Raw genomic sequence first — 22475 nt, 5'->3', positions numbered from 1 at the left:
GAATAAGTTGGCCATTTTTCATGACAGCTGAATGCCCTGTTTTGCAAGGACTAGCTCTATAACATATACATACGCGTATATGCTCTATAAACTCTCTAGAGGTTCCTATTGCTAGTAATTTTTACAATTTATTATTTGTTTAATTATTTCTGTTAATATATCCATTGTGTAACAATGAAAAAAGAGAGCGAAGAAAAAAATAAGTGTTCTTCGTCTTTCACGGAAGTAGTACGGTGAGTCAAGCCTGCCCGGAAATTCAAGAAGAACACACGGACATGGTCTAGATAAACGTCTGCCTTTTTCAACAAGCTTCGATCTACAATGGACGATCGTGTGTTAGACTTGACAGAAGCACAGGAAGCTGTCAAATCCAAATACCCGCCGATCAACAAGAAATATGAATGTAAGTGCGAAGTTATGATACTTAAAGTCGGAGCACCAACCACGATGCTGGTTTCAATGGAAGTCTAAATTTCCGAGTTGTCAATATTTTAAGCTGGACCGCCCCCTCATGTCACCACCAACAATCACCCCGACTATAACTGGGCTCTGTTCATAAACGTGTGGGAGCGGTGCTTTTGAACGAAAAATAAACAAACAAACTGTGTTCTCAAGGCGAAAAACAAATCCTGATTTTTCTTCCCGATCGTACTTTGAGTTCCAGTTGAAAATTCCACGTGGGAAATGAAAACTCCGACTTCCAATGCCAATAGTTCCTTTACCATTACTTGATTTATCAAAACAACGTCACAGAAAGTCTAGTTTAATTTTGATTTCAGTGAGCTAAAAGGATTGTTCGTGTTAAATTTTGTCTCAAAATTCAAATTCAAAAAAGATCTTTAATATGTCCAGTTTTTTTACATTTGTGTGAAAGAGATTTTATTTTTCACGAAACTATACAGTCCTGTGAAAAATGTAGTACAACCTTACTCTTTCAGGTAAGCAGGAGGTAGGTGCTGTTAATCAAATGCACCTGATTAACTGATCACCAACAAATGTGGCCAATTATAAACAAAAAAGCAGGTTTGCCAACTTCCTATTTATGTCTCCTGGGCCCTATTTCAGGAAGCCGGTTTAGAAAACTCAGAGTTAAAAATGATACTCAGGGTTGAGTAACCCCGAACTGTCCAACTCGGAATATTCGGTTTCAGAAAGGCTGATAACAATTAGTTCAATCAACGCGGAGTTGCTTTAACCCCAAGTTAAGCGCGCGCACGAGGATACATAAAGCCCTGATTACAGCAAATCCAGCATGTCCAAATTAACACTGTCGGATTTGATTTCAACACTATTAAAGTGTCTATATGGGTCCACACCAGAGAGTGTTAATTTAACTCTTTTTGGAGAGTTGGTACGTTAACTCTGATTTGGTGTTAAACACCAAATCTGTCTGGAGTTGATAATTTAACACTTGGTGTTAAGAGTTTATATATTAACTCTCAAAGAGTATTTTAGTTTAACTACGTAAGAGTTATCTTCTAATTCATTCTAAAAAGCGGGAATTTTACTGTTCTGAACTTCTAGAAGTTTATTTTGGAAATAAACATTTACTAAAAAGATGCAATGGTTTTTGAAAAACATTTATTCTGAACTGTGCACCACAATTTCAAAACATTTTCTGAAAGATGTAACAGTATACATGTTCTCACTTTCATTAGAATTTTGTTTATCAAAAGGTCTGACATGGTAAATGCAAATAACAGCATTCTCATCATTTATTTCTTCAATACAATATGCATGTCCTTCATTCATCCCTCTGTGGAACTTCAACGCACTTCTGCTCTCCCCCATATTCCATCTTCACAAGCATATCCTGTGCGGAGATTGAATAAAAATTAGTTGACACTAATTAATGGCACAAATAATCCAGTAAACAATTGCAGCACAGTTAAAAAAAAAAAAAAAAAAAAGGAATCCTTTTTGAGCCATTACTGGTGTAAAGTATTTTCCCAAAAGCCAAGGACACAGGCAACAGGTAATACTGAACTAAATGTAAAACCTCAACCTTTTTCATTTTTACCTAAACCGTGTGCACAAAACTCTGGAGGGATCTAAATGCTAACGTAGAATCGAGTCAGGACGTCTGCTACTGCTGTTTGCTCGTTGTTTTTTTTTTATGGGCGATCGTTTTCAGGCTTCAAGCAGCACCATTATACCAACATTTCACATTCTACACATTGTTTTAGGTGTATTTGACCAAAAGTTTGACTGAAAATTCACATGCAAGCTTTTTTTCAAGGCTGTGGTATTTGCCCGCAAACAATACCTTTCAGCTAGCTAAAACAGAATATTATGCTATCAGCGAGCAACATGGCTAATGCCTTTCACACAGCTTTGTCTCAACTCCAAAGAGCCACAGAAGTAAAAGCTAATAATAATAATTGAAACAATCTTTGAAAAAATGACTTACCAAGCATGGCAAACAACTCAAATATGTAGAGCAAAATGTTCTGAAACGGCTTCGCTTCAGCTTCGATTGGAGCCGTGCTGGGGGCGGAGTCTGTGAATTTACTCTGTTGGTGTCATAGCCCCTGTAGGAGTTCAGAGTTAGGAGGTCAAGAGTTAATGTTTCCATTGTAACACCTCCAGATTTGACAGAGAAACACTCATTTTTAACACTCGATTTTAACTACTATCATTTTACACCTCAGAGTTACATTAAAAGAATGTGACTCTGCTTAGAGTAAAATTAACTCTACTTTTGCAAGAAGACTATTAACACCGAAACATTTAACACTTTTGAATTTGCTGTGTGGAGCACAGATTAAGCGAGTCACCATGGAGACGGAGGGAAAGAAGGCGCGGTCAATGTATTTTACAGCGCTTGAGGCCGAAATTCTGATGTGCTGCCATCAGAATTTCGGCCTCAAGCGCTGTAAAATACTTACAGCGCTTGATACTTACATCAGTCAGGAATGTTACAGTTGCACTGAAACGTCTCCTGCACTCGTCTGTGGTGTTCCCCGGTCATAGACCCACAAGATTCATCAAAGAGGGATGCCACAAAATTGCAGGTATCAGGATGAACGAAACTTAATTCATGATGTGGTGATACTTGAACTACTACTTAAATTTTACATTTATTTTCACGGTTCCCAGGCGTGATTGGCTGTATAGATGGCACTCACATTCCAATCATTGCTCCTTCAGTAAATGAAGGAGACTATGTGAACAGGAAGTCTTTCCACAGCATTAATGTACAGGTACATAGTTCCCTGTAGCATTTCAAACTAACAAATTATTTCATTATAGTAATGGATGCTAATTTGTGTTCTCTGCACTGTGAAGATCATATGTGATGCTGCCAACATTATCACAAATGTGGAAGCCAACTGCTCAGCCTCTGTGAGTGGTGGTGGTGGAGGACCCCCACCTGTTTTTCGGGCCTCCGCTTTTTTTCTGTTGGCTATAACGGGTCACATTTGAGCATACAGAGTAAGCAAATATGTACTTGTAATGTGCTCAGATAATTTCAATAAGTGCTTACAGAAAGAAAATTAATGTAGCCTCTAACTGCAATTGATTTACATCGGACAAACAGACCAAGCACTATGGCTCATAATACAATTACACCTTACCTGTTTGGACTATATTTTTATATTTCATTTTTACTTGCTGCCAGGAACGTTTGGGGCCTGTTGGGTTGCACCTGCCCTCAAATCACATCACAAAATCAAATGTATAAAATAAAAAATAAAATAAAATATAATAAAATAACGTGTTAAATGGGTGGAAATCCCTAGATCAATGTTTAAATTAACACTCACGCATTGACTCTGTCGGCTATGTTTTGCCATGCATGCTCCCTTTCTTTTGCAGCTGAGGCTGCGTTACTTTTTTTCCGCGGAATTTGCATGTTATCAGCATATGCTGCCATCAGAATTTCGGCCTCAAGCACTGTAAGATACATTGACCGCGCCTTCTTTCCCTCCGTCTCCATGGTGACTCGCTTAATCTGTGCTCCACTAATCAGGGCTTTATGTATCCTCGTGCGCGCGCTTAACTTGGGGTTAAAGCAACTCCGCGTTGACTGAACTAATTGTTATCAGCCTTTCTGAAACCGAATATTCCGAGTTGGACAGTTCGGGGTTACTCAACCCTGAGTATCGTTTTTCACTCTGAGTTTTCTAAACCGGCTTCCTGAAATATGGCCCTGAGAACTAATGTGCACAATAGTGAGCCACCCAGTTCTTCTATGTCAGAGTTGTATGGAGGTTGCCAGTCTACTTTAAAGATGCAATTATGCGTTCTTCATGTCATGTCAAGAAAACTAATCTTGAGGCTACAAACCCATCAAGTTTTACACCAATCTCTTGTTTTTCTTTTGTTGTCTCTTTTTACAACTGTTGTTGTTATACTATTTTAACATGTTCAAAATAAAGGTACATACAAATACAAACTTGCGGTGTACCTCAAGGCTCCATCATGGGTCTAATTCTGTAGTTTTAAAGAGCTACCTAAAAAAAAAAAAAAAGTTAATTAAGTTCTTCAAAATAAATGCTCAAATAAGTACCTAGAGACATTTCAGGATTGCTGCCACTGGCAAGACTTTCTTAGGACTTTAATTCAGTCAACTCATGATATCGCCTCTTTTTTTTTTTTTTTTAAATCGTTTCAGACCTGGATCACACAGCAGATGTACAGTGAGTACCTTTTTGGTATAGTAAAACCATGTTCCTCTGTTTTTTTCTTAGTTTTTAACAAAAAAAAACCCTTCTTTTTTCTTTTCCAAGAATTCACTCTTGGGGAGACTCTTTGGAGGAAGCCTTTGAGCAGTGTGCCATGGGCATGTTCGGCTACATGACGGACACAGAGACGGTGGAACCGATAGATACAGTTGAAGTGGAGTCGGAGGGTGAGAGTCTGTCACCAAGATTTCAACCGACTCCAGTTGTACCTACTTTCTACCTGTCTCAGTCTGGCTGTTTGCAGAGCAGATCAGCTAAAGTCTGTGTGTATGTTTTTGTTCCTAAAAGGTGAAGACATGGAGTCGCTTCTCTTCCACTTCCTAGATGATTGGTTATACAAGTTTAGTGCAGATCTTTTCTTTATTCCCAGGGTGAGTATCTTGGTCACTTGTGTATTACTTAACATGTACTTTAAACTTATTTACATTGATTGCATATCTGTTTTTGTTTGCAAAAGCATTTGAGACCTGAGCCTTTATAAAATAGATCGGTTTTGATATAAATTATGACTTAAATGGGTAAGTATAAAATCTTTCCTTGACACGGAAAAATAATATAGACTTCATACATTTCTATGAAAGCAGGACAGAAAGCAACATGTATTGCTATCTTAACCATCTCCAAATTCTATGTCAAGCCACATTTTTATAGGCCCAATGAAACAGATCCATAAGCATTTTGACCCTGTTTTTGTCATTTTGCCTCTATACACTCCCCGAAGCAACTTTAGTTTTAATTCAAGGGTTTAGCAGAAATACGGCATCACTATTCAAGAATTATATACACAGTCGCTTATTTTCAGATTCTCCAAAGTAATTGGACAATTGACTTCCAAGCTGTTTCGTGGTCTGTTGAGGCCTTCTTCCTGATTACTTCAAGACAAAATGACTACAATGGTCTGGATTTGATTATATAAGTTTATTTTTGCATTTTATAGCTTTTTACTGGAGCTCTCAATGTGAGGTCCAAAGAGTGGTCGACGCATGTGAAGGAAGCCATCTTAGTCTGGAAAAAAAAAAAAAAACAACCTAAAAAGGAAATGGAAAAAAACTTTAAGTGGTCAAATCAACAATGTGGTCATTCTGTAAAATAATGAATGAATCATCTGGCCAGCTCAGCAACATCAAAAGCCTTGAAAGACCACAGAAGACAACTAAAGTTGATGATTGAAGAAATCTTTCTTGGATTAAGTAAAACCACTTCACAACACATAGAGAAGAACACTGTCGAGGAGGTAGGCGTGCCATTGTCAAGGTCTGCAATCAAAAGACAACTTCATGAATGGAAACAGAGGATTTACAGCAAGGTGGAAACCACTGGTTACACTCAGCAACAAGGACATCAGATCAGAACATAAAAGAAAACAAAGAGCCTGCTCACAAAAGTAAGGAGACAGACTGAAACAGCTCATGATCACACAGATGCCACATCATCTGTCAAACATAGTTGAGGCGATGTTATGGCATGAGCATGTAGGACTGCCAGTTCAACTGGGCCTCTAGTTAGTACTGGTGGTGTGGCTGCTGATAGAAACAGCTGGATGAATTTTTAGTGTACAGGGCCGTACACCTTGCTCAGACTCTGCGTTTCACAGTGCAAATTGAGTTTCTTAAGGAAACAGAAATGGGATATTCTTCAATGGCCACGTCAGTAACCAGCTGAGCATGCTTTTCAGTTACTGAATATAAAATTGAAGGCAGAGAGACCCACAAACAAGCAGCAATTTTATTTTATTTTAGTTTATCCAATTACATTTGAGCCTCTGATAATGGAAGACTGTGGATAAAAATGTCTGTAATTCCTAATGTTGTACTTTGGTTAAACTCCTTAATATTAAAGCTGAAACTCTGCACTTAAATCAGATCATGATTGTTTAGTTTTAAATGTGGTGATGAACTTACCCAAAACAACTGGTAATATTATCTTTTTTTCCCTTCTTTTTTTAATATAATCACCATCTCTAAATATAATAGGCTGCAAGTAATTTTGCTACTGTTCCTTATTTACATTACAGTTATGAAGTTGCTACATTTATGAAGTGCTAACAATTTTGTCATATCTGTTCATCAGGAGGTCAAAGTTTTACATATTGACAGAATGCGTTTCAAGATTCGCTCCATTGGGTAAGTTTGGGGTCCTCCTCAGTAACACTGAAGTTATCTTGATATTTATTTTAAAAAAGTATTACGTACAATTCAAACCCGAGCTAATGTGGAACAACTTTGTAATTTGTTTTTAAGGCAAAGGTCAAACTTGATCAGGACATGCAAAAAAGTTTTAATTTACTTTCTTTGCTTTATTTTTCTTTGGTTTATGAAAGGTGGGGCGAAGAATTTTCTCTGGAAAAGCACCCACAGGTAAGCCAGACAAAGAAGTAAAATGACACTCATTAGAAGAAATACATAAAATGAATAACTAATGCTACAAAACTACAATGCAACTACAGTAACTTATGTCATTTGTTGTCCTTCTAGGGAACTGAGGTGAAAGCCATCACATATTCAGCAATGCAAATCCACGATAAAGAAAAACCAGAAATATTTGCCATCATTGATATCTGATACAACTGCGAGAAGAAGCTCACACTCAATGGTTCAGTAAAAGTGGGAAGTCTACATGACCAGTTTAAGTGGCCTTTTAATTCAGCGCACTGATTTTTGATTAGTACTGTCTTTTTTGGGGCATGTAAGCTCAACTCTTTATTTAAATTTAAAAAAGAATTGTAAAATTAGCCTTACATTTAAATGAGACTTGTGAGGGATATCAATTATTTGGAGGGAATACACTGAATTTGAACTGTGCACCTGAAGTCACAATTACCAAATTTAAGCTCAAATTTTAATTTTAGGAGATTATTACTCTTATGTGTGATGGTTTTGAAGGTGTGTTGATGCATTATATCTCATTGTAAATAAATAAATAAGCAAATGTTTACCTTTGACATACAATTGAGTCACCTGTTTTTCAACTTAAAATCTCAGTTTTAAGTATTTTATAGAAGTGTTGCGATTAAATAGGACAGAAGTGCAAAAAGGTCATCATTTATCACCATATTTTAGCAAAGAATATCAAATTGGAAAAAATATGCACAACTTACTGAGTTCAACACAGCAAAATATTCCAAATGTACACTGCGTCTACTTTTTGAACTGTTTAAACCTGTTCATACATCAAATGTAAGATGAGCGTATTCTACAAAACACTTCCCTGCATTAGACATCAGGATATTCATGCCTGGGCTTGTCTTGTTTCCAGAGAGTAACTGAACAAAGCTTTTCTAAGACACGTCCAAAGCTTGTTTTCAATAGATATCTCAGACAAAGCGGTATAATACCAGGAATCTGCCTGTATGAATAACGGAAAGTACAGGCAGCAGTATTCTATGTATAAGAGAACTGTTTTGGTCATTGACTAAATACAAATACCAGGCAAAACAGAATAGAGTGTTAAAACGGGATGTTGTATATCCTGTAGTGCTTCAGATAACTGAGAAAGAACATTATCTGCATTGATATTATAGCTTCTTCTTGCTGCAGTGCCCACCAAGCACCTCCGAAAATTCAACCTGAACTGACTCATTCATGTGTGATGTGTGAGCTGATAGTTGAGAGCTTAAATCATTACAAATTATATTATTATTTGTTTGTAAACGGAGCTGGCCTTTGAAAACCCGTGTGGTCTGTTTTGATGATGTTCTGGACTGATGCACTGGACAGTTTGTATGTATTGAATTTCAAAACTTTGGTTTGACATTTTACAATAACTTATATCATAATCCAGACTATTGTAGATGTGGGTAAATGGTGTGTAGTGGTGTTTGCTGTATGCTTGTGAGAACTGTCTGAACTAATTTATTTTCAAGTTTCTTTATTTTTGTCATCTGAATACTAATTTTAAAACTCAGATTAAAGAACCCAAAGATCATTTGTGTTTTGTGCTGGTTGATTTTGTCAGACTACAATTTCCTGCTTCTTGAAGGACATTCAAAGCTCTTCTTTGGTTGATGGATGCTTTTTTTTTTTTGTTCTGTTCTCTGATCAGATCATCAGTAAAACATGCTACCACTGTGCAGGTCTCATGTAATTTGGCATGCCTCAGCCCTTTTCTCCATGTTTCCCTTCCTTGAGAATGGTTTCTTATGGCCACTCTACCACTGAGACCAGGCTTTGAGGCTTCTGCGAACTAAAATGCATCTCTCAGGTCCTGTGTCAGGTCTATGCTGGATTCCCCTCGCTGTTTCTTAAGGACATTGCTTTCATATACCATTCATCTGCTGTAGATGGCTGTTTAGCCTTAAATACTACCCTTTTTTTTGTCCTCGATTTTCCTCAAAGTTTTTTCAGAGCACACTCCACACCGTGCTGGGAAGTATCAAGTTTGCGATAAAAGCTCCTTGTTTTATCCCTGTCAACCGTGGTTTCTTTGGAATTTTCCATAAAATCAAGTAAAGAAATAGGCACAACGTTTGGGTAAAGTACCTTAAAAGAAATCCCCTCAAATAAATGAAAAAACAGACAATAAAACAAGGTTTGCTCTGACTTTGGCACAGTGCTGTAACAGCAGGTAATCAGGGCTCTGGAGCTTCTTGCAGTGACGTCACGGTCGCCTTCCGGGTTCCCTCCTCCCCCTCACTGAAATGCAGCTGCGCCATCCACCCTCCTTTGTCTGCTGAGGAAGAGTGCGACGACTTGCAGCGGAGAAGACGCCGGTGGGCCCTTTACTAACTACACCGTTTTCCTTGTTGCATTTTCGTTTTAAAGGGGAGAAGCTTGACGAACTGAGCCGAGCTTCGTTCGTGCGTTATGAGTCAAGCGAATGCTAATAAGAGCAACATAGAGCCCGCCGTAGAGTCAAGCCCAGCAGAGAATAAGATCAAAATGGAAGACACTAAGTACCTCCCGGAGCTCCTGGCGGAAAAGGATAGCCTGGATTCATCGTTCACGCATGCAATGAAACTCATATCTGCAGGTAATGTCGCTATTTGCTTTAACATAAAGGCTAACCCGGGCTAGTTAGCTCGAGTCGGGGCCTGTTTTTTTTTTTTTTGTCCCTTCTTAGCCGAGTCGAGAGGCCTGAACAATGGCGCATTAAGCACGTGGTTGTTAGCGATGTGGGTCAGGTCGTTGTCCAGTGTGTATTTGAAGCTGTGTAATTAAATCACTTGCTCTCAACGGTTCTGATGGGATTTTAATCGTGTTTACTCATCAGCTAACACCGATACTTAACGACGAACAGCTGCGATTTCGAGGCGACTATTTGCTAACTACAACCCAAATGCATGCAAAGCTTTACCTGCCGTTTCATCTTCGGATGACGCAGGGAATCGTAACCCATATCATCTGAAAAAAATAGCTTTCGTCTATTATTTGAAATGCATTTGTTCATGAATGTCAGCTTTTTAATCGTGTTTAATTCCTGCAGAGATTGAGAGGATCCAGAAAGGTGAAACCAAGAAAGAGCCTGAGAAGGAAACATACCTGGACCTGTTTGCGACCAAGAATCTGAAGCTCAAGGAGCGTGTCCTCATTCCCACTAAGCAGTACCCTAGGGTATGTCTTTTCCCATTTACATAGCGCCCTAACCACCTAGGCGATTCAATCAGCTGATCTAACAGATTATTAATTGTACTGATTTCTCACACTCTACTTAATTAGTTTTTTTTTCCCCTTTTGGGGAAGAGGGGTGTCTCTGAGGTGCTGACGTGAATTATGAATTTGTTGCAGGTCAACTTTGTGGGAAAGCTTTTGGGACCTCAGGGTAGCACAATCAAGAGGCTGCAAGAGGACACCGGAGCAAAGATTTCAGTTCTGGGTAAAGGTTCCATGAGGGACAAGAACAAGGTTTGTCTAACGGTTTCCTTTGCTTCTGTCTTATTGCCCTGCATCACTCCTCTGGCTATATTAGTTTTGTGCGCTCATTGTTTTTAGGAGGAAGAATTTAGAAAGGGGGGTGAGGCTAAATATGCTCACCTCGCCATGGAACTGCATGTGTTCATCGAGGTGACGGCACCCATACCAGAAGCGTACCTGCGCATGGCTCACGCCATGGAGGAGGTGAAGAAGTTCCTTATCCCGGTATGTGTGCGGAGAGACATCTTGATGCAAGAATCAAACTTTCTAACAGATCCACTGATTCCTCACTGCTCTGCAGTAATGGTATGCATGTTTGTCTGTTGCCACATGAACAGGAACCTGGTGAGCACGATCCATACATGGATCCACTGTTCCTGAATGGATCCCAGGATGGTTCGAGGGGGCGAGGTGGTCCTCTAGGAAGGGGCAGAGGTGGACCACCTGGTGCTGGAGGACCAAGGTATGCGCTGGAATCTGTGACATAGTGTACTACAATACATGTTGTCTGGTAACACACTTACCTGAAAAGAATGCCTTAACGGGTTGAATATGTGCTTGTTGCAGATGTAAGATTCACACAAACTTAAAATTACAAATGTTTCTCAGTAAACTAAAATGTATCTGCAGAACACTAACGTGGAGTCCGTTTTTTGCATCTGGTTTGGCTAAGTAGGTTAATGGTTCTGATTTAACAGGGGCCGAGGAATGCCACGTGGGGCTCCTCGGGGAGCGATGCGCGGTGGGGCTCCACGCGGAGCACCGGGGCGAGGTGGTGCACCAAGAGGTGCTCCGTCTGGTCGGGGTGGACCTCCTTCTGCTCCTACTAGAGGAGGCTCTGCTCCTCGCTCCAGACCGCCTGCAGCAGGGGCTCCCAGGATGCTCCCCTCGGCAGCCTTGTCTCACCAGCAACACCAGGTTCCACCTTCAGCAACAGGGTCAAAGCCTGATGCTTATGAGGATTATGTAAGTGCTGAATCCTATTTGACAGCATTTTTGGCATGAATGGGAATGGCGCAGATTCATGATGTTGCCTCTTTTCTTTCTGTCTAGCCTGCATATGATGACTCTTATGCAGAGCCGGCATATGAGGGATATGATAATTATTATAGCCAGCCTTCTGCCCCTGCGTAAGTCAAGTTTAATTTATGTAACATGTCTCTTTAATGTGTGTTTTTGTTGTTTTAAATAACATTTTTAATTTAGGTATAATTTAAGTATACCTTCTTAACCCTTGTTGGTGATGTGCCCCCAGGGATACAGAGTATTATGATTATGGACACGGTGAAGCCCAGGATCCATCATATGAGGCCGGTTATGGTAAGTCTTTAAATCACACGTATCTTTATTTTTGCTTTATTGCTTTCAGACTTAGCTGATATTTGCATCCTTTTTTTGGTTTCCTCTGCTTTTCTGTGACTTCTTGTAGCTCAAGATGATTGGGACAACTCGTGGTCCGGTGCCGGGGCTGGAGGCAAGGCCCCTCCATCTAGGCAGGCGAAGGGATCGTACAGAGAGCATCCTTACCCAAGATACTGAACAACTACTGGTAGAGAGTTGCAGTGGCAACTGTCTCCGATTGTAACTCACACTTGACTTTACAAAAGTAATTTCCCTCTCGTTTCCCTTGTTAATGGTTTTATTTAAAACATTCTTTTCTCTTTTTATTTTTAAAACCTAGGACATTTTGTTGGATGTATCCTAGTGCCAGAGGAGCAACATTTTTCTCCCTATTGTTTGTTTCAGTTGCGTAGTTAAGGTCTTAGTGACATAAACAGAACTAACAAAATGACTTTTTTAGTTTCGTTTTTTTGTTAGATATTTGATGGTAAATATTTTTGTTCCTGCACAAACTGTGATTGTGGCGATTAAAATTTTCTCACATAGGCTGCATTTGTTTTGTAAAAAAAAGTCCTTCATGACTGGACAGAAATTATTCATAATGACTCCATTTGTAAATTTATAATAACTTAAACAGATTTAGTTGCAAACTCAAATAGAACCATTTTGATTAAAACGGTCTTATTTGTTTATATTGGATTACAAATCTAGTTATGTGACTCTACTCCCAAAGAGCAAATAAACAAAATATAACTGTAGAAATCCATTTGACAAAGAATAAAGGCCTTTATTTTCTGCCACCCTTTTACAATTGGTATTTTATGAAAAGTCGCTCTATTACTTGCAAAATCATCGCTGATCGACTAATTCTTGTAAAGCTTGAAGGATTAATAACTTACTGTGTACGTAAGACTACAGCCAACTCGGTCTTTTTGTATATAACCTTAGGAAAACTGTGTATGCTTAAGTCGTGCCGTCTCCAAAATGCTTAATGCTTGTGTACCTTTTGACTAAATAGGTAACTAAACACATCCCCAAAAAAACAATGTCTTTCTGCAGTGCGTGTTTCAATAAAGTTTCTAGTTTCTTTTTAATCAACCTAAACATGGTATTTTTGCCTTTGTTGTACCAAAGGATTATCTCCAGTTTGTGAAAATGGTCCTCAGTGGTTTTCAACAATGCTGAATAAGCTGTATGTATACACGTCAACTTTGATTTTTAAAATTCCAAAGCAGTGTTTGGTTTTTTGTTTTGGGTTTGGTTTTTTCTACAAGAAGTCTATCCTCTTCGCCTGTCTTCAAAATTTTATCTAAATGCCACTTGTAATGACACCTTAAAAAAAGGGGGGGGAACTGAAATTAAATAAAGCTCATCGTTCCTTGAGGTAATGTGCTGCCAAATACATGTTTGACTTGAAAGTGATATTAGTGCTTGAACATGTATTGTCATTTAACCTTTAGTTAGTGCATCTCTTCAAGCTCTCAAGAGAGCCGTGCATCTTCAGCCGCTTGAAATAACCGAATTTCAACAGTATTTCAAATCAAGCTTGCAGGGATCTTACTTGACTTTGATGCAAAGTCATGCTGGCTGGTTTTTATAAAAGAAAAAAATCGCAGAGGGAGAGGATTCTAAAAGCCTAAAGATCGCCACAAGAAGGTAAAACTAACCCCAACACTCATTTTAGAATTTTTTTTTTTTTCTGTGCAAAACATCCAAGTAATGCAAGTCATCCAAAACATCCAAAACATATTTTTAATTACAAAATTATGCTATTAGTAGTCCATTCCAGGCCAAATAAGCCGCATAAAACAATATGGTGTTGATGCAACTCTTGCTCAAATGTTAAAAAGAAACAAAACGAGAATTGCCCATTCATTTCACCTAATACTTATTACCATCTTGATAATTCTATAGATTGTAGATTAAATGAAAATTACTAGTAGCACTCTCAAAGCCGTAAAACTCATTGGTGGAGACGAAAGGGAAAAAAAATGCTTGAGTTGCATGATACTTTTAATATGAAATTAGTTTGCATGGTTTTTACCTGCTGTGTTTGAGTGTTGGCACTTCTGAGTTCCAGATCTCATTTAGTTTTCTCCTCTTAGGTTGTCTGAGAACTGCGTAGGTGCAGTTGATATATTGAACTCCGGCGTTGGCAGACCTTTTAAGGTCAGTTGAATGGAAATTGCCACATAAGTGTTGGCTTTGTTGTTACGTCTGATTAAGTTCTCCTTTCTGTCGTTAGCAGGTCCATTGACGTTCCTGGAAAGGGCAGAGGCCTTGCAGTGTCTCTGAGACTGAGGCGTCTCTCAGGGAGTGAGAGAGAGCTTGACTTTTGTGTAAGATTGCTTTAGCATTGATGGGTGTACGGGCATTAAATGAATGCTCGTTCTTGAATCTGTACAGATTTTACTCTTTTTTTTTTTTTTTTTTTTTTAACTGCATTTTTATTTAACAATAAAAGAACAAAAAATGACATTTCTATTGATGGTGCCTTATTATTCTTTGATGTTAATGAGCTGACAGGATGTTTGTCATTATCTCATGAAGTAAATCAATAAAACTATTTTTAAAGTGAAAGCCATTCATTTTTGTCCCTTTTTTAATTATGAGAATTTAATCTTTGGATATTGGACACACTTTTCTAAACATGTATGTGCAAGACTGAGATTTTTCTTGCAAGATCTAATTTAACATCCATCTACACATGAGTTGTAATGAGGTTTTTGTTTGGCAGGGCACCAGTAACTGTGGAAAAGTAGTCTGTTAATTTAGATTTTTGGCCAAGCAAGCTATAAAATTATACAGAGATGCATTACAGTTATTGCAGACTGATCTGTACAAAGGTTACTTTTATTATCCTGTGCAGAAACAGGGAAGTTAAAGATATGGCTCGCAGGCTAGAAATGGCCAACTAAGTGGTCCAGTGTAGCCCGCTGGATGGCTTAGCATAGCTCTGCAAAAAACTGCGCAGAAGGGAGTACATTTCTGGTGTTTTCCCATACTTTGCATCAGCAACCTTTGCCCTACAACTACTGAAGAAGGAACCGCACACTGTGAGTGTGAGTTTTACGGCAACGCTGGGTTTCTTTTCTTTTATAGAAAGGTTCAAATCAAATCACTTTTATTGTCACATCACATGTGCAGGTACATTGGTACAGCACACGTGAGTGAAATTCTTGTGTGCGAGCTTCACAAGCAACAGAGTTGTGCAAAATACAATAATGTAAACAAGCAAAATACAAGAATGGCTACATCTGAAACTAATAAATATATGTACAATATATAATAGTATATGCATTTCTGGATGTGTATACTAAATATTTTTCTACGTGTGTGTGTGTACACATATTTTACAAATTAAATAGAGTAAACAATAAATAAAATATATAAAAATATACAGAGTTGAGACATGTGCAAAGCAGTGGCATTACTGTACAGTACGGAGTGCATAATGTTGAAGTTCCAGTAGTGAAGCTGAGGTGTCTATGACGTGTTCAGGTTATTAATATAATTAGAGGGCTCTTTAAAATTAAGAAAAGTAAGAAAAGTACACTAAACCATAAATGGTACAAGTACATCAATAAAGGTAAAATTAACATTTAATTTTTTTCACAATGGACTGTGATGTAAATTATTAGTCAAGAAAAACATACAAAGAAGAGAAACTGTTCACTGGAAAGTATTCATCTTGTGGCCAGCTACTAAGAAATTTCAAAACTGTAAAATGTTAATAAATAATTGAATAAATAAAAAACATACAGCAAATTGTGCAAATATACAGTGATAAACCACACTGCATCTCATACAACACCTCCTTGATTACGGATCAGAACCAGAGCACCAAAGACTCCAGTCCAGCCAACTGAATGACACAGAGAAATGTGAAAACTGTAACATCAAGGCATAAAATCTGATGTATTTTCATTGGTTTTACAGCCTTCTTACTGACAGAGTCATTGTCTACAGCATGGCATCCTACACCAAAGTAAATAAGTAGTTTTGTACTACATCAAAACACGAAAAACTTGCCATTTCTTAATTGTGTAATATACAAATTCACTTAAAAATGTTTTTAAGGTAGGTGACAGTAGAAAATAGGAAATATTCTGTGCCTTAACATTTTTTTATGATTAAAGGTTAGAGTATTAATTACAGTAATAATTGTATTTTTAATACAATTTATCTAAAGTTGTTATACTCTATATACATATCTATATTATAGTTTGTGCGTACTATATATATTGTATAAGAATTGTATTATTTATTAATTCATTTTAGAATTTATTTATATATAATAATACGTAGGGAAATGTTAGATAATATTTACATAGTTAATACGTAAAAATTATATAGAGAAACCTGTGATCGTACACTACCAAGTATAAGGAAACATTAGAGAGGCTTTTCAAAAGGTGCAAAACAGCTCAGAAAATGTTCAGTGGAAAAATCAAGATAGAATTACTGAAATATGTAAAAGAAAAACAAACAAACAAACAAAAAAAGATTTATCGTACATTAAAAGAAAATGTCTTTACAGTAAAGGAGCAACAATTATATATGGAGGATGTTTTTCAGAGTAGACTATTAGAACATTTTAGACTCCGTGTATCTGAAACATGAACTGAAATGAGTCTTATACCCCTGTGTTAAATCGTCATTTTAATCGATAAAAACGCCTTTCTTTTCTTTCTTGGTTAAATATGAGTGGAATATCCCTTTAAATGACTCTCCTCCCACAGCTCGCTAACATATCCGCTCCGCCGTCTGTCTACGGCTAGTTTCACATCAACAATGAGTGTTTCTGCTGCTGTCAGTGACATACACGCCATTATTTCAATAAATATTCTAAAAATTTATTGTGTTTAGTTCATTATCTCTGCTACAGAGCAGCATCTGACTCAGACATCAGACACTGGTAAGCGTACATTTCCTTGTCTAGCCTGTTTGGTGGGTTAGAAGCTACCTAGCTAGTCAAAGCTACTGCTAGCCTAGGCCTCAGTCTTGATATTTAGTCATGCATGCTCTTGGCGGACAGACTGAGGTCCGTGCCTCATTGTGTAGCTCCACGTTGTGTTCGCCTTGCAGCCCTGTATCTCTAACACACACGGTTTTCTAAACAAATTTCACCCGCGAGTGAAGCAAATGGTGTAGCTATTTAGCTTAGCTTTTAATATCAGCTTCCGCAAAAACTTGCACTTTAGAGCGAGGGATGCTTTTGCAGCTGGTGAAAACTCCTTTGTCATGCATATTTATGATTCACTGGATGTCAGATCTTCATGTTGCAGAGGGGTCTCCTTGCTGTTTGTTTGGGCTCTGTGCACGCCTCGTTTTATTATTTAAGCCATTCACAATGTCAACTTAACTCGTTTTAAGGCAGTACAGTGTGTCTTTCATGATAGATAGATACTACAGACTGGTTTAAGTCACAATAAATATTTAGTATTGGCCAGATATTCTATATGAATCCTCTCGCCTGCTGCATTTGTACGAACAGGTACAAAAACACGGAGAGGACATATCACCAAAACAATTGAAAGAGGTGTGCCGTGGGTGTGTCCACAATGGCTGGTGGAAGGAGAGGAGCGAATCGTACCACGTACTGCAGACCTCCGTTAAGCAGCGATTCAGGCTCAGTTGGCAATGGAAATCACACAACCAGCTCCCCGGTCACAGGGGTGAGATCTCGCACTAGGTAGGTCAAACTCTGACACACTGCGCCCGATCTGTCTGTGTGTGCCTCCTCCGTGGCCTCTTCAGGAACTTCTGTGCCATCTGATCTGTCAGCAGGAACAGCCCAGGGACGTGCATGTCCAGTCCTCCTCTCGCGGCCCAGACTGTGGTTCCTCTGAAACACTGCAAGATCCCAGAGTTGTCCATGGATCAAAATGTGCTGTTCGAGCTCCATCTTTTCTTCTGCCACCTCATTGCGCTCTTTGTGCACTATGTCAACATCTACAAGACTGTGTGGTGGTACCCTGCATCTCACCCTCCCTCACACACATCACTGGTGAGCACTTGGGTGTTCAGTGTTTTGACAAAGAATGTTTCAGCAATTGCTTTGTTGATCAACCTCTGTGTAGGCCAGTAGGCACAGTTTATACAGAATATGTGGAAAATCTCATGGGAGCAAAAATCTATGTTTTTACAGAACTTCCATCTTATTGATTATAACATGCTGGTGTTCACCATCATCATACTAGCAAGGAGGTTAATCGCAGCCATTGTTAAAGAGGTAAGAATTCAGTTATTGGCTTTTGTGTCACTTTACTTTTTATTAATCCAAGGCTCTCAAAAACACCTCATGCAGAAAGACTGTACCCCGTTCTTTTTTTTTTTCATACTTATAAGGAAATTTCCAGCTGAAAAGGCCAGATGAAACAGAGACGTAAGAAAGAAATCAGTCTGCACGCAGCTCCACTTCAGTTTAATGATTTTCCCTTTTAAAGATTCTTCTTGTAGTAAAACAGTATCTTCAGATACATGCCTGAAGCACACTTTTAAAAATTTAAGAATTTTAATGGATTCAATTTTTCTGTGCTTGGTTTCTCAGACATCTTTGATCATGTCCTGCTGTGAAAGATTTGACTGTTCTCTTCTCCTCTGCCTCAGGCGTCACAGAGTGGGAAACTCTCTTTCCCTCACTCGATCTTTTTAGTGATGGCGCGGTTCGCAGTGCTAACGCTGACAGGTTGGAGCCTGTGCCGCTCTCTCATTTACCTCTTCAGAACCTATTCTGTCCTCAGCCTGCTCTTCCTCTGCTACCCGTAAGTATAGTATATCAAGGCTTCCTTATTTTACTGAATCCTTGTTGTCTTTCTCACACTGATTGAACAGTTGTTATGTTTTAATGTGGCTTCATTTGTTTTCTTTGTGCTGTGATCAGCTGACCTACATGGCTGTTGGCTCTGAAGGTTACTGCTCTTAGTAGATTCAGCCATCTGCTTTTTAACCACTGTTCCCGCCCACATTAACCCCTGATTAACAGGCCACAAACGCCAGAAGGAATTTTCAGTGCAAATAACTTGTTTTGAGCTATGTTTGCTCCTTCTAACGTTTCACATGTCGTTAACTTATAGATATGAAGCATTTGGACTAAAACTAGCTTTTGTAGTATACACAACTTTTGCCCTCTCTTAAAAGTTGTGTGAACCACATTATGCCAGTGAACATTCACATCTTGTTTCCATGCTCTGTTTGGTGCCCTACTTAAAACACAGCTTTGGTTTGCTGCACATTAATATTTAAATAAAGAAATCCAGTTACAGTGAAGTAGCTCCTATTCTCTTTCATATTTGATAGCGTGGCTTGTTTGCATGTCATTTCAAGAGGCAGATCAAGTTCTGTTTGGTGAACCTCAGAGTGCTTGATTACAGAGCCTTTGGTATACTATGGGTCAAATCTTGATTCATGACTGTGGGTTTTTATTTTTATTTATTTATTTTTTTTGAAAGGAATCATCTAAATCGCAGGTGTCGAACTTCAGGCCTCGAGGGCCGGTGTCCTGCAGGTTTTAGATGTGTCCTTGATCCACCACAGCTGATTTAAATGGCTAAATGACCTCCTCAACATGTCTTGAAGTTCTCCAGAGGCCTGGTAATGAACTAATCAGTTGATTCAGGTGTGTTGACTCAGGGTGAGATCTAAAACCTGCAGGACACCGGCCCTCAATGCCTGGAGTTTGACACCCCTGATCTAAGGAATCATTATGAGCATACTATGCAGGTCCTGCGTTTAAATATGTTGACATGTCCTGTGGAAATATTTTTCCATTGGTGGCTCTAGGAAAATGAGCTAGCAAGAATATGTGCAGATGGTGTGTCATATGCAATATTAAACCATATGTGGTATCATTGGACTCTGAACTAATATGACAAAGATCTGTGACTCTCAGTTTATGCTCTTTACTCTTCTACTACAACCCCAGCTGTAGTCTTGCTATGATCTGTAGAAATTAACTGTAGCCCCTCCCACCCCCACAGATTTGGGATGTATATTCCCTTGTTCCGACTGAGCTGTGACTTCCGACGAGCAGTTCCGCTCTCACCCATCACCAGCATTGGCTCCAAAGAGGTTGGCGGCGTTGGCCGGGGCAGGGATTATCTGACTGTGCTCAAGGAGACATGGAAGCAGCACACCAGCCAGCTGTATGGTGTCCAGGCCATGCCCACTCACGCCTGCTGTCTATCCCCTGACCTAATCCGCAAGGAGGTGGAGTACCTGAAGATGGATTTTAACTGGAGGATGAAGGAGGTGTTGGTCAGCTCAATGCTCAGTGCTTACTATGTGGCATTTGTACCCGTGTGGTTTGTCAAGGTAGGAAACTGTTGGACTTCACTGCAACTTTAATTCAATATGATTTATGAGCTTTTCTCAAAGTTTCTGCATATTTGCCTTCAGAGTACCCAGTATGTGGATAAGCGATGGTCTTGTGAGCTCTTCATCTTGGTGTCAGTCAGTACCTCAGTCATCCTCATGAGGCATTTGCTGCCCCCTCGATATTGTGACCTGCTTCACAAAGCTGCAGCCCACCTCGGGTGCTGGCAAAAAGTAGATCCCTCACTCTGCTCCAACGTCCTCCAACACATGTATGCACTGCTTTTAGTTTATTGCATTTTATGTTCAGTCAGACTAATTTTAGTCAGATTTAAAGCTAACTTTTACCTGTTTTTTTTTGTACACAGATGGACCGAAGAGTACATGTGGCCACAGGGAGTCCTGGTAAAACATAATAAGAATGTATATAAGGCCATGGGCCACTATAATGTTGCAGTCCCATCAGATGTTTCCCATTATCGCTTCTATGTGAGTATACCTAAATGAAGAGGTCTTGTAGAACCAGAACTGGTATCAGATCCTTTACAGAGCTGTGCTCATACTGATCCTCTTTCTTACTCTAGTTCTTCTTCAACAAGCCTTTACGAATATTGAACATACTCATCATCCTCGAAGGTGCCATGATATTCTACCAGCTCTACTCGTTGATATGCTCAGAAAAGTGGCATCAGACGATATCGCTGGCCCTGATTCTCTTCAGCAACTACTACGCCTTCTTCAAGCTCCTCAGAGACAGAATAGTTCTTGGAAAGGCATACTCGTACTCAAACAACTCATCAGACCACAAAGTTAGTTAGACTTAAGTTATTGTTCGTCTCACTCACGTTTGGAACAAGATAAACAAGCCTAAGATCTCTGTATTTTTTCTACAAACGGCATTTTTGTGTCACATTTTTGTTCTGACCTGCCATAATAAAAATAAATATTTTTGTATTACTTTAAACCTTGTTGGATTCTGTTTTATTCTCAGTCCACGCTGCTTACAAAATTTCTTTACAAGTAATAATGATGAATAGCCGTCCCTGTGGATTCCTTCATAATGGGAACTCCATGCAGGAGTGGAATCATCCTACATGCTTTTTCTTTTGGGATTGATTTAAAAATGAAGGATTCATTTGCCGTTTGATGCCTTGGTGTTCGCCAGACTCCAAGCATTAATTTTAGAATTTAAAAACTACAGTTTCTTCTCTTTTTAGAAAATAGAAACACTGATTCACAGGTCCATAAGACCTGTTTCCACTGATTTTCAGTCCAGTTCTTGTTTAATTTTGCAGTTTTCCTTCCTTAACAATGGCCTTTTCTAAGTAGCTTAGAAACCAAAACACCATTCCTTTGAAAATAGTAAGACACAAGAACTGGATTGAAAATGAGTGAAGAAGCAGCTAATGTCCAAAGAAAAGCTTTTAAAGACTTCCAAAAAAACTGGAGAATTATTGCTCAATGCCACTTTTAAATTTTTTTGGGGGAAAGTGTGAATCCTTGGGAGCAAAATAAAAAGAAATGATGGTGGCTTGAGCTTTTTGCATAGTACTGTTTGGCCTGTATGTTCCAGCTGGTTGAGCTCAGGCTGAGATGTCCCAATGCCATCGTGCTTCTTCTGTTGCAAGATCCCACATTTCCCTATTTTGTGGCATTGTCAGTTTAATTTACTGAGCAGTAAGAGAAACATTGCATTGCATTCATACAACAACCGAATCTTTTTGTTAACAAACAGACGCATACCACATCCTGCATCCTTTCCTCTGGTTCTGCACACACAGGCAGCTTGGAGTGACAACAAGAAAAAAGGTCCAGCATAAGGACATTACTTCTGCCTGAAATTCAGGTCAACTTATAAGCTTTTTTTTTTCTCAGTCATGTTGCTAGTTTGCATCTAAAATGAAAGTGAGGTGTGTGGACAAGCTATCTTCACAAATTCTTGTTGTGTTTAACATCCGTTGGGAAAGAAATAATAATACTTTTCATACAAAGGCTAAAAATTCTCCTCATCTGTAAACTGAGGAGAAAAAAAAAGCACAAAATCCCCCCTCCCCCAACGGATCAAACTCCCATCCCATCCATCAAAACCCCACGCCCATGGCCACAGGGAAAGTCAAAAAAGCGTGGAAATTCCTTGCTTACATCCTGCATATACTGACACTGCAACACGTCAGTGGTGTTAGCAAAAGATGAACACTGGCGTCCCCGTGTGGCCTTGTTCTGTAGCACCCTCGGAGCCTTAATGGAGCAGTAAGTAGGATGTTTACAAAGAGCCATCCTC

The 22475-nt window shown here is 39.0% G+C and overlaps 3 protein-coding genes across 6 annotated transcripts; all 3 read left to right on the top strand.

Annotated features, from left to right (window-relative positions):
• The first annotated feature begins 44 nt into the window (after positions 1-44).
• On the top strand, positions 45-9459 carry tslig1 (tRNA splicing ligase complex subunit 1). The gene is made up of 7 exons (XM_085391136.1): positions 45-403; positions 4619-4643; positions 4734-4855; positions 4977-5059; positions 6759-6811; positions 7009-7045; positions 7163-9459. Exons 1-7 carry the CDS (start codon positions 322-324, stop codon positions 7247-7249), a joined length of 489 nt encoding a protein of 162 aa, XP_085247262.1. The 5' UTR covers positions 45-321; the 3' UTR covers positions 7250-9459.
• LOC146647225 (KH domain-containing, RNA-binding, signal transduction-associated protein 1-like) lies at positions 9341-14313 on the top strand. Of its 3 annotated transcripts, none has more exons than XR_014908753.1 (11): positions 9341-9656; positions 10110-10237; positions 10412-10528; positions 10616-10762; positions 10876-11000; positions 11236-11503; positions 11591-11667; positions 11793-11857; positions 11967-12143; positions 13984-14047; positions 14127-14313. XR_014908753.1 is itself a non-coding variant. In XM_085391131.1 (9 exons), the coding sequence occupies exons 1-9, from the start codon at positions 9491-9493 to the stop codon at positions 12074-12076; spliced, it is 1203 nt and encodes a 400-aa protein (XP_085247257.1). In that variant the 5' UTR covers positions 9341-9490; the 3' UTR covers positions 12077-12982. The 3 variants fall into 3 exon arrangements, 1 of the variants encoding a protein (XP_085247257.1); XR_014908754.1 differs by having other exon boundaries at positions 14124-14313; XM_085391131.1 differs by lacking the exons at positions 13984-14047; positions 14127-14313 and having other exon boundaries at positions 11967-12982.
• A 2302-nt stretch (positions 14314-16615) lies between these two features.
• On the top strand, positions 16616-21158 carry tmem39b (transmembrane protein 39B). Of its 2 annotated transcripts, none has more exons than XM_085392151.1 (9): positions 16616-16796; positions 17376-17573; positions 17669-17888; positions 18030-18113; positions 18491-18645; positions 19861-20194; positions 20279-20466; positions 20563-20683; positions 20779-21158. In XM_085392151.1, exons 2-9 carry the CDS (start codon positions 17443-17445, stop codon positions 21010-21012), a joined length of 1467 nt encoding a protein of 488 aa, XP_085248277.1. In that variant the 5' UTR covers positions 16616-16796; positions 17376-17442; the 3' UTR covers positions 21013-21158. The 2 variants fall into 2 exon arrangements, with proteins under 2 accessions (XP_085248277.1, XP_085248276.1); XM_085392150.1 differs by having other exon boundaries at positions 16617-16796; positions 17666-17888.
• The last annotated feature ends 1317 nt before the right edge of the window (positions 21159-22475 follow it).

This window comes from Rhamphochromis longiceps, linkage group LG19, assembly GCF_057381845.1.
Source record: "Rhamphochromis longiceps isolate RC_006_pf linkage group LG19, R_longiceps_female_GT1.1, whole genome shotgun sequence".
Lineage (NCBI taxonomy): Eukaryota > Metazoa > Chordata > Actinopteri > Cichliformes > Cichlidae > Rhamphochromis > Rhamphochromis longiceps.
The sequence above is the reverse complement of the archived record's forward strand: the minus strand, read 5'-3'. Positions and strand labels throughout refer to the sequence as shown.